The sequence below is a fragment of the Salvia miltiorrhiza genome, chromosome 2, assembly GCF_028751815.1.
Source record: "Salvia miltiorrhiza cultivar Shanhuang (shh) chromosome 2, IMPLAD_Smil_shh, whole genome shotgun sequence".
Lineage (NCBI taxonomy): Eukaryota > Viridiplantae > Streptophyta > Magnoliopsida > Lamiales > Lamiaceae > Salvia > Salvia miltiorrhiza.
In genome coordinates, this window is record NC_080388.1 from 27,026,258 (window position 1) to 27,042,963 (window position 16,706).

Here is a 16,706-nt window from a genome sequence, read left to right on the forward strand (position 1 = left end):
TACGTGTTCAAGTAAGGGGATACTTCAGATCGCTGATCTCGGCCACTGGAGGGCCTTTACCGTCCCTCTTAAAAGCTACATGCACGAGGTATTATCATCAATTTTCTGTAATTTTTGTAGTTGGCGTTGAAGATGAAGCAGTGTGATTTTTAAACTAATTTCGTATGTGTTTTTTGAGCTGATTTTCTTGCATTTTTTTGTTCAATCACGGTTTAGTTCAAATTTCAACATCGATTTTAATTTTTTACTTTTAAACGACATGGTATAAAACGACGTCGATTTATGCCATGTCATTAAAAAAATAAAATATAAATTATGTTATCGCATCCGGCGAGCCACATAACGTTTCTGGTGATCGAAAATTGGGCGTCGTTTACCTTCCCTCAGTTGTCCGATCCCAGTTGGCATCTTGCCGGCATTTGGCCCCCAAGGTGCGGCCATCACCCCCGAAATTCGATTTCCAGATTTTAATGCAGCATTCTCTTGTTTTACGAAACTTATTATAAGATCAGAAAGTATACAGCTACTCGTAGTAGGAAGGGTTGAAATATTGAATATATCAATGAAATAATTGAGTTCTTCTCCAAATTAGTTAGATTGTTCCCTCGGTGAGAGAGAGAGGTACATCTCCTCATCTGGCCTCCAAGTCAGTAATGGTTATTGTTGCATTCTCCGACTTAAAATTTGGTGATTTATAATTGAGGCAAAATGGAAAGTACCCCTTTTCAAAGACAAAAACAAAAATGTACCCACCCTTTACCAAACATATAAAATCTACCCATTTAAGACAATAATACCCTTATGCATAATCTGGTACTTTGCTCGCCAACAATTCGTCGAGCATGTCGAGTATTTCATCGAGCATGTCGAGCGCGTCGAGCATTATACACAAATACCCAAAAACAAATAATTCTCTAAAATTCATTATAATCATTTATGTCTTTTAAACAGTAAACAGGCCCAACATGCTTCCGTAACACTTCGAAATAATTCTTAAATTAAACCAACATTATACCTTCGTCGACTGGTCTTCTTCAGGAGTCGGTCTTGTTGCGTTTTACGGCTCGTCTGCCTCCCCGGCACGCACCAACCACACACTCGCAAGAGATGGTTGCAACCCTTCTCCTTCACTAAGTGCCGACTAAATAATATGTTGGAAAAATAAAGAAAATATTTTTACTCAACCCGGAATAGTTGGACAAAAACAAAGCGTTTATAGAGGATTTATATAATAATTAATTTTATTTCATAAAACTCCCCAAGGGAGGAGACAAACTTGTTTAGCTACTCATAGTAGCTAATACTTGTGTACATAAAAATAAAAAAAAAACTAAACTAAAAACGAAAACTTTGAAAACAGAATTAAAAATCTAAAGATAATTTTTTCTAGAGAGAAGATGTGTGTTGTGTGAAATGGGTGTGAATTTCTGATGTCTTCTTCTCTCCAGCACTTGTGATTATATAGAGGTCTGATACCCTCTATTATTGCTTGGTGGTTGGCCTCGGATGCTGTCTTCGTGGCCAGCTTGCTTGAAATTGACAACCACCTTCTTTTGTTGGCCATTATTGCCGACACTTGTTGGTGTTGTCACATGTGATGGGCCCTTGCTTTATCGCTTTGTGATAATGCTGGTAGGGGCCGGCTACTTTACCTTCCACTCACATTTGTCCTGGAGCGCTGAGTGGTCCTCCTGTCATTCCACCCACTTTTGGCGTTTCTTTTGTGGGTGCAATCCTTGCTGTGAATCACATGATTCACTTTGTTCTGTCGGCCACCTTACTTTTTTGGTGCCCGCGGAGTTCTTCCCTTTGGGGTCTGACGCTCGTCATGCTCATCAGACCGGAATCTCCTTCTGTCAGGTTTCGGAAGGAAACCTTTGCCAAATTCTGGTTCCTTCTGCGACGAACATTGGTCGCAGATTCTCTCAATCCAATGGCTCACATGAGCCATATTGCAGAATTTGCGACGAGTTTCTTTGCTCCCCGCGATCTTGTTTCCCCAAATAGTTTGCCTCTTATTCTCGAAAGAATTTTCAGCAAACTGAGTTGTTGTTCCTGTCATTGTGTTAACCAGGAACGTTCCCAGATCTGAGCTCTGAAAGAACTTGAATCTGGACTTCATTTTGTCCATCTCTGTAAGACAGACCCAAAGACCCCATGCTCGTCTCGTGGAGATTTGATCCTCCGTAAATGTTGAGACGATTGCGGCATTAAACTCAGGAACTTTGATCCGGTTCAAGGCTCCCGTATCTGGTCTCCGAAGCTTAATAAAATGGAAGGCTTCGTAGATTCCTTTACCCACTGGCTCTGGAGCTGCACTGAAGAAGTACAATTCCAGAACGTCTCCCCTTTTGAGGGACTCGTTGTTCTCCCATGCGTCGAACACCATTTTCTGGATCCATTTGGGTAGACCCTTGATTTCGGTGAATGCCGGAGAAGTGGTATAAACTGAAGCTAATGCCCCAAATTCATACCATTCTTTAACATCGTTGGGATTGGCTCCTGGCGTGAACCAAACCCTTGGATACTTTCCTGCAACATCAACCCGACAATTTCCCGGATTAATGCCCCTTCTCGTCAGAAGTTTCTCCCACCTGTCTTGATAATTCTGCCAAGAAGGAGAAGAAATGATCAGATTAGTATCAACCTTAACTTGACCTGTCATGGGCCTAAGGCTGATCTCTCCCTCTTTTACCCCAGAGGTGGAGGGTTGACATGTTGATTCAGGGAGTGACCCCTTAACAACATCTTTTCCTCGAGCGTCCGGCTGTGAAGCCATTCTCTCAGGACTTGGGCTAGGGGTACTTGAATCCCCTGCTACAGGTAATCCGCCCTGTACGGAAAGCATTGCTTTAGCCCGATTTTCACGGACTGCGCGCAAGAGCGGCTCTTCAGTTGCTTCCTGAAGATTGAACATCTTCATGAAACAGACATCAATTTGGCTAGATACTTTGGCTTCATCAGCCGCTTGCATCTTTCCTGCTTGTTTAGTGTGTAGTACACACTTCTGCCATTCTTGTTGTAGCAGCTCTAAGCTTTCAAAGAGCTGCCCCTGTATTGCCTCGATGGCCTCCGCTTCAGGGAGCTCCATCCCTTGTAAGGAAATCTGCAAGAACATTCTGTTCAGATTTCAAAACGACAATATCATAATCATAATATTGGCATTCTGCTTGCCATCTAATTAATCTAGCCTTTTCAGGTTTAGATTCAAACTTTTTTGTTAAGAAAGCTTTAACGTTAGTGTTATCAACTTTCAAAACGAATTTTTTAGCCAGTAAGAAAAGCGGCCATTTTTTAAACGCCTTCCGCACTGCAAAGAATTCTTTCTTGTTGATGTGCCATCGCACAGCCTCGTCGTTGGAGAAAAGACCGCTACAGTATCTACAAGGTTCTTCTCCATATGGGGTGATCTTTGTGAGTACTGCTGCCCACCAGAAATCACTTGCGTCGGTGTAGAGGACCAAATCATCCTCATCTTGTGGTATTGAAAGTTTTGGGAGATTTCTGCAAATCTCTTTCAACTTCTTCATACCCTCTCGATGTTCCTCCTTCCAAATAAATGGAACATCTTTCTTCAGGAGTGGACTGAAGACCTTTCTGTATTCTGCAAGGTTTTTGATGAACATCCCTGCAAAATTGACAACCCCGAGAAAACTTTGGAGCTGCTTCTTCTCTTTGAGATCCTCCGGGAAACCCTGGACCTTTTCCACAATATGATCTTGTAGAATAATCCCGGATTCATCAATCTCGATCCCCAGAAACTCCATCTTCTGGGTGGCTATGACTGCCTTCTTTTCTGACAGCACTAGTCCTCCTTGTTGACAAACATCCGCAAAGATCTCCAGATGCCTGACATGTTCATGAATGTTTTTTGATGCAATGAGGATGTCATCAATATAAACAAACATAAACGAAGAATAATCTTTAAAGAGATTATCCATCTTCCTTTGGAATATCTGAGGCGCGTTGGCTAACCCCATTGGCATGACATTCCAGACATAATGTCCTTGTGGAGTTGAGAAAGCTGTGAACTTCTTACTCCCTTCCTCCATGCGAATCTGGTAGAAACCTGACTTGCAATCGAACTTTGAGAATACCCTTGCACTTCTGATGCAATTAATTAGGTGTTCTCTACTTGGGATGAAATATCCGTCAAACTCAAGAATGTCATTAATCCCTTTGTAATTAATAACCAATCTTGGCTTTCCTCGCTTGATCTCCCCATGATTTCTTACCAGAAATCCAGGACTGCTGTAGGGTGATCTTCCATCTTCGATAAGTTTTAAATCAAGGTGTTCCTTGATTATACTCATCATATCCTGTTGATCTTGAGGGTTCATCAGGATAGGCTTGTATCTTACGAACTCATGCTCCTTTCCAGTTTTGACTTTCAAGGTTGCTCTGAGCTGGTTCTTGTCCCACCATGCCAAAGGATCTTCGTGATAACACTTTTGGATTCTCCTTTTGACGTCGGCTATGGACACCTGTTCGTCTTCCTTGATATCTTTGTGTGATATCAGGGATACTTTGAGGATTTGAATTTCCTCCTCAGAGAGATCTGGAAATCCCTCAGTTCTGCATTTGAGCAAAACTTCGCCGAATCTCCTTTGATCCTTCGTTTGAGGTCGCCGGAGTCTGCCATCATCACCACGCTTGCTGCGGAACTTGATTGGCATTGAACGATGAAAAGCTCCTTGGAGCCTTTGCACAATGATTTTGTGGTCACAGTTGGTTGTGAACACAAGCCTCCTGGCCTCATTATCTTGTATAAATCTCTTGAAGCTTTGCAGAAAATTATTTCCCAATAATATATCTGCTCCGGTATCATGGAAATAAATTGGTGGAGTTTTGACCTTGTACCAAGGTGTCTGTCCTGCTCCGCCGATCAATATTTCCGTTTGCCTTACTCCCTTTGATAGGAGCAAAATCTTTTTGGAGAAATCCCTTCCTGCAATTCGAGGTAGATCTTCTTCCACTTCTGCTGGAAAGACTCCTCGTTTTGCTGTACAGATTCCTGCTCCCGAATCCACATAAGCAGCAAAATATTCTGCTTTGAATTTCTCGTATAACATCCCAACAGAGATGTATATTGAGAATGGACTTGTCATTAGATCATCAATCTTTGACGCCCGATTGTGATCTCCATTCCTCCTGATTTCCATGACCATGGTTTATATTTGTCAAGGAAATCTCGTCCTAAGATCAGGACATCTGCTTCTTGTCCGGCTTGGCCTTCGGTCTGGATTTCAAAACCTCCAACCTCCAGAATTCCGATGTATCGGTTGTCTCCTGGATTTGCCAAATAATACAACGAGCTACAAGGAAATTTGTTCTCCTTGTTAGTTGTATCAAATCTTGTGGAAACCTGTCTCCATCCCTCGGGACATTTAAGCTTAACTTTCATGTCCAGAACTGGGGTTTCCTGAATCGCCATTCTCTCATATGAATGAGAGAAACTCCTTGTAATAGGCCCTGAAGTTAGCCTATTTCCTTGGAATGATAGCATTGGTGCTCCTAGTCTGAGACTTTGGGTATGGCTTAGCACCGTCTTGTCTCCAATATCGATGTCGATTTCTCCGATCTGAGGAATCTCCACTCGGTTTGGTTTGACTGCCTTGGCTACCTCCTTGAATATTTCTGGAATCTCAATGAACTCTTTTCCCAGAAATAATTCTGTGTGATGGGAATTTGATAAGGCATACGAGACTTGATAAGTCAGTGAGTATGGCCTATTCCCTTCTGTCAATAGCTCCTTCTTTTTGTAGTCCTGATAGAGGGTCAGGGCTCTGCTGAAGGATGAATCCTGTAGATTATAAGCGATCTGTGGATAGAACTCGGTTATAATCGTCTTGGCATAGAGATTGCCTGAAAAGGCTCCCAGAACTGATGCTCTAGTATCTCTGATTCTTTTATCGCAAAGTGCGACATCAATTGGTTGGTCCGTCCCTGGGGATAGGGATGATTTGATTACCAACTGAATTGCTCCAATATGAATCCATTTCATCGTACTTGCGACTTCTGGCTTCATTTTCTTAATATCCTGCCTAATATCTTCAGCAGGAACCAGCTGGATCTCCACCTGATTACTTGTAATCTCCATTGGAAGCGCCATTTCTCGGTTTGTGACACCAAAATAGACATGATGCTTCCTTTTGGATGGAATCAAGCTATTAAAAACTCGATTCAATCTCCCATTGGAAAACCCTTGGTATGTTTGTACCTCTCCGGTTTCCCTATTGAGTTTCTTCACGAGCTTCTTCACCACTTCTTCCTGTGGAATCAGAAAATGGCTAGTAAATCCATTCTGATCCTCCTTCTGGGTGTGGTGGACCTCGTGTTCCTCTTTAGTCTGACTCGTCTCCGGTTGATCCATCGGACATCCCCGAATCTTCAGAACTAAAGACTTCTTCTTGTTCATATATACTCTCATCAGAGGATATATCTTCAAATTGATACACGGGTATCAATTTCTGTTGGTAGATTGCGTCTTCGATATCCGGTGTGGATTCGAATCTCCTTATCTGCCTTTTCTCGTTGTCTGGGCAATTGGTTGAAATATGCCCCTTTGCACCGCACGTCCAGCAGTTGCAATCTTTAAAACTTTCATTTGTTTTGGCTTGAGTACGCCTGAAAGTTTTCCTTGCCGGGATTCTCTTTTGATTTGAGAATCTGTTTCTGGATGGTCCGCTCCGTTGGCCTGATTTATAGGAGCGTGCCTTCTGTCTGGTCCACATAGTTCTTGGCTTCCAAGAACTTCTTTTGGACTTTCTTTCATAGGGTTGATACCTATGTTTCTTTCGGCTCCTCCTTTGATACAGCAACTCGGCACCAATCTCTGTTGGAAGATCAATGTTGTCGCACATCAATGGGGACTTCTTGTTGAGTCTTCTCAATTTCTTGAGATTCCTTAAGTCCGCCGCCTTCTGGCACCATTCGGACAGTTTCTTGTGAACATATGACATCCTTCTTGATGCACTATCAAGTGGATATTCTCCTGGTGACACGTACTCGTTGATGAGCATTTCCCTCCATGGACTTGGAAACTTTGTGAAAAAGAGGTCCTTGGCGGTTTGAGCATCAACAACCCCCATATGAACATATAGGGTATAAAGACGTAGAAATTCATCAAGAGCTTTTGGCTCTAGCACCATTAATCTTAGATTGTAGAGTGCCTGATGATATTTCTTGCGCTTCTCCTCTGCGGATCCTTCGAAAAAACCCATTCCCAAGAAATGGATCTTAATCTGTTTAGTAGCCTCCTTAATGATGTCATAAGGTTTTGTGCTAGTAAACAGTTCTTCCCTTGCTGAGATGTCGATTTTATCCCAGTATTATTTTGCCATTCCTGCCAGACTTGCTTCGAAGATTTTGGCAAACTCCTTTTTATCGTACTCTATTGTGGTGACTACGATATTCAATGATGAAGCCCATTCGTCGATCAGATCCTCCCAATCTTTGAAACTGGCTTCGTCGATGTTGAGAATCAATCCATAGGGATGGATTGGTTCAAGTGTGGCCTTTCCTACAGGAGTGTCCCGCATCTGTGGCCTGCGTCTTTTGGTTCGTTGATAGTGGCTGGCATCATCTGAAGCCCCACCCCTTTTTGACGAACTTTCTTCTTGGTGCTCGGTTTTGGGCACCTCGTCTCCTTGGTTCATCTTTAGATCAACCATGTTGAGGTTAGCAAAAGATTCTGCTAACTCCTGTAGATCATCTAATCCGATTCTGTCAAGGCTATTCATAATATTTGCCTTTCATGATTCGGATTATGTCCTTCGGCTGCAACTCCTTGGGTGCTGCTTCAAATAGAGATGGATTCGTCGGGTCGTTGGACCATTGCTTCCGAATTTTTCCGGAACATGGTTTTCGCCTTTCGATCTCCTCCATTCTTTTCTGGATATCACGCAAGAGGGTAAGTATTTCCTCTTGTTTGAGTGATATTCTGCTCAGCTCCATTGGTAGATCGTACAGCTTGACGCCATAATATTCTACCGTCTTTTGGATCTCCCGCAAGTTGACGTTGTCGGAAGAGCTTGGCTCGATCTTCTGGTAGCCTGGATAGACTACTCCTGCTTTGTCTTTTGGTTCCATTAGTCGTGTGACCAATGGGCCTCGTACATGTTTTGTTCAATGGTCGCTCTGGCTGCGGCCATTCTCATGAGATGCTCATGATAGTTTTGGATACTCGCGATGATATCGCGAATAATCTCGATATCTCCTCCTCGTCGTAGGTTGGTCACGAGGGCTCGATTGTTCCACCTAAGATCACTTATAAAGTGACCCATTTCAATCTCCAGATTTTGGAGAGAGTTCCTGTAGTGTACACATCTCGGACACTCGTCCGGATCCATAAACTTTTAATTGGAGTCTCCTCCCACATGGGTTAATAATAAAATAAACTAAAAATTATATAATTCCTCTATAAAAACCCGCTCTGATACCATTTTAAACAAGGATCTTTAATACTGTTATTTGCTTGAAAGTACGTGGCGTTGTCTCACAGTCCAGACCCAGATTACCAGGTAATCTATCGGGCACGAGGAAAGTTTCCAGCCGATATACCATTCAAGCCCCAATTTTAATGCATATAATGAATTAAAGAGAATTCTTGGACATAGCAAAACAAAGGGTGGAAATAGCTGAAGGGCAAAATTGTCTAAAGTGGGTACATTTTGTATGTTTTAAAATAGGTGGGTACATTTTAGGTTTTATCAATGAAAAAGGGTATTTTCAACCATTAACCCTTTATAATTTCCCACAGGGCTGCTACTTCTTTCGATAAAAAATCCAGGCTCTTTTGGTTCTGCCAAAATTGCTCCATCGCTTCCTAACATTGAAACCACAGATGACATGTTTGGCCTATCTTCCGCAAATTTCTGAACACATAATAATCCCACTTGCATGCATCTCTTCACTTCACACTCCGCAAATGTATCATTCAAACACTCATCCATCAACTCCAAAATCCTGTTTTCTTTCCACAGCAACCATGCCTGTCACAATATACCAGGTAAGTTTTTTGACATTATTCTTATAAGGGTGCGATCTCTGGTTGTAAATTTATCATGGGAAAAAGAAGAATAAACAAAATTTCACCCTTTTAAGTCTTTTCCCAGATATCCTACTTGACCCTTATTCATTCCTCATTTACACTACAAAGGAGGGATAATATTATCACACCATTTTAATATTATCTCTGAGGAATTAGTAAGGGCCAAGTAGTAAGGGCCAAGTAGGAAATGAAAATGGTGTGATAATATTATCCCTCCTTTATAGTGTAAATGAGGAATTAGTAAGGGCCAAGTAGGAAATGTGGTAAAAGAAAGGAAGGATTTAAAGGGTGAAATTTTGTTTATCATTCATTTTTCCATGATAAATTTACAACCAAAGAGAACGCAAAAATGACACTAAAGTATTAGTATACATGGCCCAAGAGGTTAAGATAGTGATCCGAGTGTCCATATCCTCTGTTCTTTTTTCCGCTTATTATCTCCAACAAAACCACTCCAAGACTGAAGATGTCAGATTTCACAGAGAATTTTCCATCGATTGCATATTCGGGAGCCATATATCCACTGCATAAAGTTATTGATCTTAAGGCCACCATAGAAAAGAATGAAGCAATTTGAGGGGGTAATAATGAAGTAATTTGATGATATAGAGAAAACTTACTATGTCCCAATAACTCTTTTTGTTCTAGCAAGAGATTGATCCTCTTCAAATATTCTTGCCAAGCCGAAATCTGATATCTTTGGACTTAAATTCCCGTCTAGTAAAATATTGCTCGTTTTGAGATCCCTATGAATAATCTTTAATCTTGAATCATGATGGAGATATAACAGTCCCCTGGCGATTCCCATGATAATTTCATAACGCTTAGGCCATGTCAACTGTGTTCTCCGATATTGATCTGCAAGTGATTGAACACCATGTGGATGTTAGTGATGAAAGTATGGGATTTCACAAGCACGAGAAAAAGATGAAGGATAAATCTGAGTATACCAACAAGAGAAAGATCAAGACTTTTATTCTGCAGGTATTCATAGATTAACATCCTTTCCTCTTCTTCAATGCAACATCCCAAAAGTCTAACGAGGTTTCTATGTTGAAGGTTTGCAATCACCATAACTTCGTTTCTGAACTCTTCGAGACCCTGATGTGAGCATCTGGATAATCTTTTGACTGCGATTTCTTCTCCAGATGGCATGTTCCCCTGCTTATGCATGTTAGTTTACAAGTAAGGCAAGTATATTTTTGTTGTTCGACTTCAGCTTTTTCATTTAGTACATTACCTTGTAAACAGGACCGAATCCTCCAACTCCAATCATGTTTTCCGTGGAGAAATTATTTGTTGCTTGCATAATAGTAGCCATTTTGATCACAGGTAATTCTAGATCCTCATTATTCATTTTCACTTCTATGAAGCGAAAGGGAAAGTTAACTAATGCTTCAGTATTCGCTCGAAGTTATGCTTTGATTAATAATAGACTATATCATATTATTTAGAGCAGTCCACTACAGAAGTTGAATTGTTACCTCGCTTCTTTAGTCTTGCCATTAAAAATACACCTCCATTGATAAAAGCTGAGATGAGAACACCAGAAGCAATTGATAACAGTATTAATTTCATAGGCCTTTTCTTCTCCTCCTCCTCCGCCTCTAAACCCGTGCTAGAATCTACAGGGAAATTCATAAGTCAATGTCATTCTGGGCTTCCATCTGTAGGACTAAAGGGGCACAGACACCAGATAAGGACAGAGATGTCATCCGGCTGCTGTTTCCTTGCTCTTGCAGTGTGGATTTTCAAGTTTATAGGTAAATTCGTGGGTGATAACTTTACAGTTACACCATACTAATTTACACAACACATATAAAATGTACTTCAACATTTCCTTCAATTTCCTTCACTCCCTCTTGGTTCTACTTAATAGCATATCATGTACACACGCATGTCATACTAGTCATGTCATTAACTCAATCAGCTTTATATTTATGATGGTTACTTTATCACAATCCTGCATCTTGCTTTCTGTCTGAGATATGCTAATCTAAATTTCTTATGGATAGTAACATAGGGAAAATAAGAAATGAGTTACCTAGCTCAGAAAATATGTTTATTGATTACTACTTTAATGGAAACAACTAGGATTCACAACATACATGTAATGTGAAATATATCTCAAGTCTCCATCTTAAGTTCAGAGTTGAGATATGCTGATCTAGATAGTGTTAAGAAATGGTAATTATGGAATAAGATACCTAGTTCAGAAACTGGCACGCGGATGTAGATATTCTGCTTGCTATCTGCTGCAGAAAGTTCTTTGGTATCAATGAGTTCAGTGAACCACATCAAGCAGCCACTACCTCCATTAGTAATGAACGGATTAGCATAAGCAGTGCAATTACAATTTTTAAAGCACTCAGCTTTGCACTCATCAAGGCTCATACTTCTGTTCAACCAAAAACTCAACATGTCAGGATATTTCACCCCTCTAACCTCTAGAAATCCATCTTCACCATGGCAATTCAATGGTGTAGTTCTAGTGCATCCACCCGACCAATCTTGAAGGTCCCAATAATTTTGAAACTTAGGGGCAAATCCCTTGAAACACTGGCATCTAACTGGGCTGTCAGTCCTAGATTTGCAAATACTATTAGGACCACAAATACCATATTCATCGCATGTATCTTGAGGAAATGTGAATGCACGATTCCATTTGTTTTTTTGGGCATTCAGCGTATGGCGCATGATTGTACCTGATGGATCTAGTGTTACTCTTACGACAGCCGTGCTGTCGTAGGGCTCTTCTGCAGATATCAGCCTCTCTTGTCTGAAAACGGGAAAAAATTTGTACATGGCATTGGGTAAGCGTGGACCACCACCAAAATATAACCCATTCCACTTTCCCATTCGGTATACTTTCACCGTCCCTCTTCGAGTTACCATGTCAGGCAAGCCCTTGTTTTCGATCCTGAGTATGAACTCCCCAGGAGAAGGGTCATCAGCATTTCTCCATGATGTCAAATATCTCTCCACACCTGAATCTGCATCATCGACCAATTTCATCCCCTGCAAGAAGGTGTCAGTTGGATAACCAAAGCTCTGCCATAGGTAGCCTTCCATTGTGTTGTCTACAACAACCAAGTTTCCAGAATCCAGCAGCTGTAAAACTGGATTTCTTGCTACCCCGGATGAACTCGCGGACCAGATAATGCTTTTGCCATTGCTTATAACAAGACTCCCATTTCTGGAAAGCATGAAAAGTGGTGCATGTGAGGCAGTGATGGGATCGTTTCTGTTTGCAACCCAGACTACAACTTCTGGTGTGCTCGTGTACCATATTCCCAAGAATCTATTTAGAGATTTTCCAGGTGAGAAAAAACCCATTTCAAAAACTTGGTTTTGAGAAACCAAAGTCTGCCCAATAACAAGAGTTTGATTAGAAATAAGTTTGTTGTCGTTAACAGCTCCAACTGTTAAACTCAGTAAGGAGATGGAGTGAAGCAGGGAGCAGAAGATTGTAGTGAAGAAGAAGAACGCCATGTTCAAATCCGATTACATGTCCAGCTCCAGAAATAATTCTGCTGATCGCTCTTGGGTGAAGAACAATACCGGAAAAAAAAGTAAATATGAAATGGAAAAGTCAATAGTTGAATAAATTCAAAGGTTGGACGAGACTGGCAACAGAATCAAAGAAATTCTTCTTTGAATTTTCTTCTGCATAAGTCATATGCATGCCGTGGTAGGTTTGAAATTGGTTAACTTTTTCTGGAACTTTGTTGGTTGCCTCACCATATAAAGTGGTTCATGCCACTATCTCCAATCCAACGTGGGACACTTCAATACACCCCCCGCACGCGCAGCGTGGACTATCCCAAACGCCATCTGTTGACAACGATATTGGGGGGACCCATCATTGGATTGGGTTGGCTCTGATACCATGTTAGAAATTAATGAAAGCTAGAGTGAAGATTTGAGAGAGAGATTTTCTGTATATTGACTGAATCAACTAAAACAAAATACAAGGTACAAAGATATAAATAGAGATAGAGTAGGAAGCACGCAGGCTTCAGTAGCTTAACTAATCATCTTAACTACCTCACTAACAACTTTGTAACTTCTCTTAACAAACTAAAGCTAAACACGCTTCTTTACTAATATGAGCTTCTTCTTACTCCAACAAACTTCTACGCATATATGAAAGAAAAAAGTCATAGTATTAAATACTCCCTCCAGTCCCGCTATTTATGACACATTACTTTTTGACACGGAGATTAAGGAGAAGAAAATTAGGATAAAGGTTTGTGTGTTCAATATGTTTAATAATGAGTTTAAGGGATATTTATCATTGCTATTTCTTGTAAATGAAATGCAGGCAAATTCACAAAATAAAACCAATTAACAAAATTGAATGAATTAACAAAACAAAGAGAGGGTGGAGATGAATCTTATGAATAAAATTCCAGAATCCAAATATCAGAAAAAAAAAAAAAAAAAAATTCACCAAGCAACAATAAAGATTCCAGAAATCAACAATTCACGAAACTCACGAAATTAACAAAAATCAAGAATAAGATTCTAGAAAGTGTATCAAATCAAGAATAAGATTCCACAAAAATTATGAAATCAAGAATGAGATTAAGAATAAGAATGAGATCCGGAACAAGAACAAAATCAACAAAAAACAACAGTGGTGTCGTCACACTCAATCCGTCGTCGGGCCGCTGCTATGGTTTCACTCAGAGGGAGTGGAGGCGCGACAGTGGATAAACTCAGATCTGGCGCCACACCGGTGCTAGGGTTTCACTCGAAGGTGAAGGAGGCGGCGGTGGATGGAGCAGGCGCAAAGGATGCGGCGACGTGGAGCAGGCGGAAGGTTTGGGAGGCGGCGGGCGGTGGAGACTCAGGCGCAAAGAGAGAGAGAGAGAGAGAGACGATTGCAAAGTGGAAATGACCTTGAGTTTGGGCTCGAAGAGTTGAGGCGGCGCTAGGCAGAGCCGACGAGGGTGTGGAGGCGGTGGAGGGTGGTGGCAGCGCTAGTTAGGAGATGGTGGTGGAGGAATGAAGAAGAGGGTAGAGAGAGATAGAAGGGGCGTGAGTTTAGAGAGAGAGAGTGTGTGTTGCAAAATAATTAGGGAGGTTTATTTAGGTAGACAATTAGTGAATTAATTAAGCTTTAAGTGACCCGTTATTATTTTCCAAAATAGAAACGTGTCATTTATGTTGGGACAATCCAAAATGGAATATGTGACATGAATAGCGGGATGGAGGGAGTATCAATTAATTCAGAAACTTTAACTTATTTTGTTTCACCACGATTTGAAAAATGTTGTAAATTGTAATAATATGTATTAATAACTTTTAATAATTATCTTACTTTAATAAAAAAAATTAAGTGGTCATATAAATGTGTAGCGAAAAAACTAAATATTAAAACTTATAAAGCACATTCATAAAAGTATAAAAAAACTAGCCATTTGAGTAAATGATCAATAATACCCCTTTGATGACATGAGAGAGGAGAGACAAAAGATAATGAGATTTATTTTATTTTATTTTAATGTAAAAGGAAAATTTTGCATTAGACTCCTTTTTTATTTATTCTTATAAACGATGGTTAATCTATACGAATAGAAAAAGAGCCTAAGACAGTTTAAGGCACAATTTGTAGATTGCCTATTTTATCTCTATTATATACTCCTTCCGTCCCAACTTTTAGTATCCAACTTTCCTTTTTTGGTCGTCCCACATTTTAGTATCCATTTCTATTTTTGGTAAAAGTAGGTGGGGCCCTTACTCCACTTTAATTATTTTAACTTTCACATTAAATGTGGGACCCTTATTCCACTCACAACAAATCAATCACTTTATTAAAACCCGTGACGTTCTCAACTGGATACCAAAAGCCGGGACGGAGGGAGTATTTATTATTATATTTATAAAATATAAATCTATTTTGATATACATTTATTTGTCACCCAAATCTATAAAAAAAATACTTTATATTTATAACTACTGATAAGGCTTATAAATAAATATATTCATCCAATAAATTATCTAATAAAAGTAATGAATTAATATTTTTTTTAAATAATAGATTATCAATTAAAATAACACTATACAACGTACGTTCTTTCTGCTAGTAACGGGAAAAAGAAACAAGTAACCACAAGATGGGAAAAAATGTTGTGCTAGATAATCTTCTGAATCTGATAGGCTCAAAAAACATACTCCCTCCATTCCAACGAAAGCGGTGCGTATTCCTTTTTTAGCCGTCCCAACAAAAGTGGTGCGTTTATTATTTTTGGTAATAATTTTACACTATAAACAATGTGGCCTCACATACTTTTACACTACAATTTTATTCTCTTTAAATCATGTGTCGAAAAGAAGCGCACCGCTTTCGTTGGGACGGAGAGAGTATTTAACTTTTCTGAGCAATATGATATGAGGTGATAGACATCACCTATGACACCGTTCATAATTTCAATTTTTCGTGCATTGGTAAGTAAAGTAATTAAGATCTCCAATTTTAATGCATAGCTAAAAAGAGAAGACTACAAATTCAGGAACTACTTAAACAGAATAGTGATAACACTTTAAAGGAGCTTATAAGCTCCTAAACAGCTTATAAGCTGTTTTGAGGAGCTTATAAGCTCAGCCAAACACCCTCTAAGTTTGCACACTAAAGGAAGAAGCCATTGGTCTTTGGGATTGTTGGATTTGCATACTGAAAGCAAGAACATTTTATGCTTGTATACAATGTTTTATGTGTTCACTATTTAATCTCCTATCTGATTGTGCTCATGATTGCATATGTATGTCTTTTATCTCTACATAAGTTGATTATATGGTGATTAACGGATCACAGAAGGTCATATGATTGGAATAAACTTAAGAGATATAAATAGATCACAACCGAGATGACTCTAGGACGAGTCGTTGGTCTAGGCTGCAGTATAGATGGAAATAGTTTGTCTTGACTATTTGTCTATACTGGTACGTCATAACGTATTGATAGGATCACAGTGAGATGTATTATTCTATCTAACATAAGTGAAGAATCAAGATCTTAGTGACTTAATAGAATCTTAATACTAATAAGATTTCAGATATATATGTTGATTCGTGTATCACTTTGATTTACTATGGGTGAGAGTTATATATTAACTTGAGTACTCTGTATCTTGGGTGATATCGGTCAATATATGATATTTGGTTATCTGTATTAGTACCCGTATCCGGTATAGGATAATGACATCCCCTTAAGGAGCTCAATAAGGCTTATTGCGTTAAACCCTGCAGGTTGATTAAGTTCAGGCGCAATAATAAGGTTTGAGTGGTACTGCTTAAGGATTACAAAGAGATTAATTAATTTAAGCTGTTAGAGCTCTAATTAATTAATGGATGTCGGATATTTTAAATACGGAGATTTAATAAGTCTAAATACAAGCCCCGACTCATCATCGATAATAAAGGGGTAAGTCAGTATTGATTCTCTAGTGGAATGAATTAATACTTATGAATTAATTGTGATCTGGGCTGATCATAAGAATTAATTCATTAGAGGCTCATCTTTATTCCTTGTATCCGATCCCTGGACTGGCCCAAAGTCTCCTGAGCCCAGTAGGAGTAAAATTCGCCCACTACAGTTATTGGTGCCCTAGGACTGTGTTTTGTCTATAAATGCAGCTATCTGCTCTCA

At 39.7% G+C, this 16,706-nt stretch overlaps 1 protein-coding gene and 2 long non-coding RNA genes across 5 annotated transcripts; 2 read left to right on the plus strand and 1 right to left on the minus strand.

Moving 5' to 3' along the window:
* The first annotated feature begins 362 nt into the window (after positions 1 to 362).
* On the plus strand, positions 363 to 11,013 carry LOC131007718 (uncharacterized). Of its 3 annotated transcripts, none has more exons than XR_009096218.1 (3): positions 363 to 431; positions 9,843 to 10,036; positions 10,112 to 10,408. It is a non-coding gene; the product is annotated as an uncharacterized LOC131007718 (long non-coding RNA). The 3 variants fall into 3 exon arrangements; XR_009096217.1 differs by lacking the exon at positions 363 to 431 and adding an exon at positions 10,684 to 11,013 and having other exon boundaries at positions 9,903 to 10,036; positions 10,112 to 10,384; XR_009096219.1 differs by lacking the exon at positions 363 to 431 and adding an exon at positions 10,726 to 11,013 and having other exon boundaries at positions 9,903 to 10,036; positions 10,112 to 10,384.
* Positions 9,340 to 12,576, minus strand: LOC131007676 (G-type lectin S-receptor-like serine/threonine-protein kinase At4g27290). Its single transcript, XM_057934609.1, has 6 exons — positions 11,260 to 12,576; positions 10,537 to 10,677; positions 10,293 to 10,417; positions 10,003 to 10,213; positions 9,673 to 9,910; positions 9,340 to 9,575 (listed from the first exon to the last, which is right to left on the minus strand). The coding sequence occupies exons 1-6, from the start codon at positions 12,542 to 12,544 to the stop codon at positions 9,416 to 9,418; spliced, it is 2,160 nt and encodes a 719-aa protein (XP_057790592.1). The 5' UTR covers positions 12,545 to 12,576; the 3' UTR covers positions 9,340 to 9,415.
* Positions 12,010 to 14,120, plus strand: LOC131007740 (uncharacterized). The gene is made up of 3 exons (XR_009096247.1): positions 12,010 to 12,145; positions 12,210 to 12,372; positions 12,469 to 14,120. It is a non-coding gene; the product is annotated as an uncharacterized LOC131007740 (long non-coding RNA).
* The last annotated feature ends 2,586 nt before the right edge of the window (positions 14,121 to 16,706 follow it).

Bases quoted from the DNA above. Each gene is read 5' to 3' on its own strand.
- LOC131007676 (XM_057934609.1), bottom strand. From the start codon at position 12,544: ATGGCGTTCTTCTTCTTCACTACAATCTTCTGCTCCCTGCTTCACTCC. The intron at 10,214-10,292 runs GTAATGTACTAA...ATGCATAAGCAG, and splicing joins GATTCGGTCCTGTTTACAAG to GGGAACATGCCATCTGGAGA. The intron at 9,911-10,002 runs GTATACTCAGAT...AATCACTTGCAG, and splicing joins TCTTGATCTTTCTCTTGTTG to ATCAATATCGGAGAACACAG.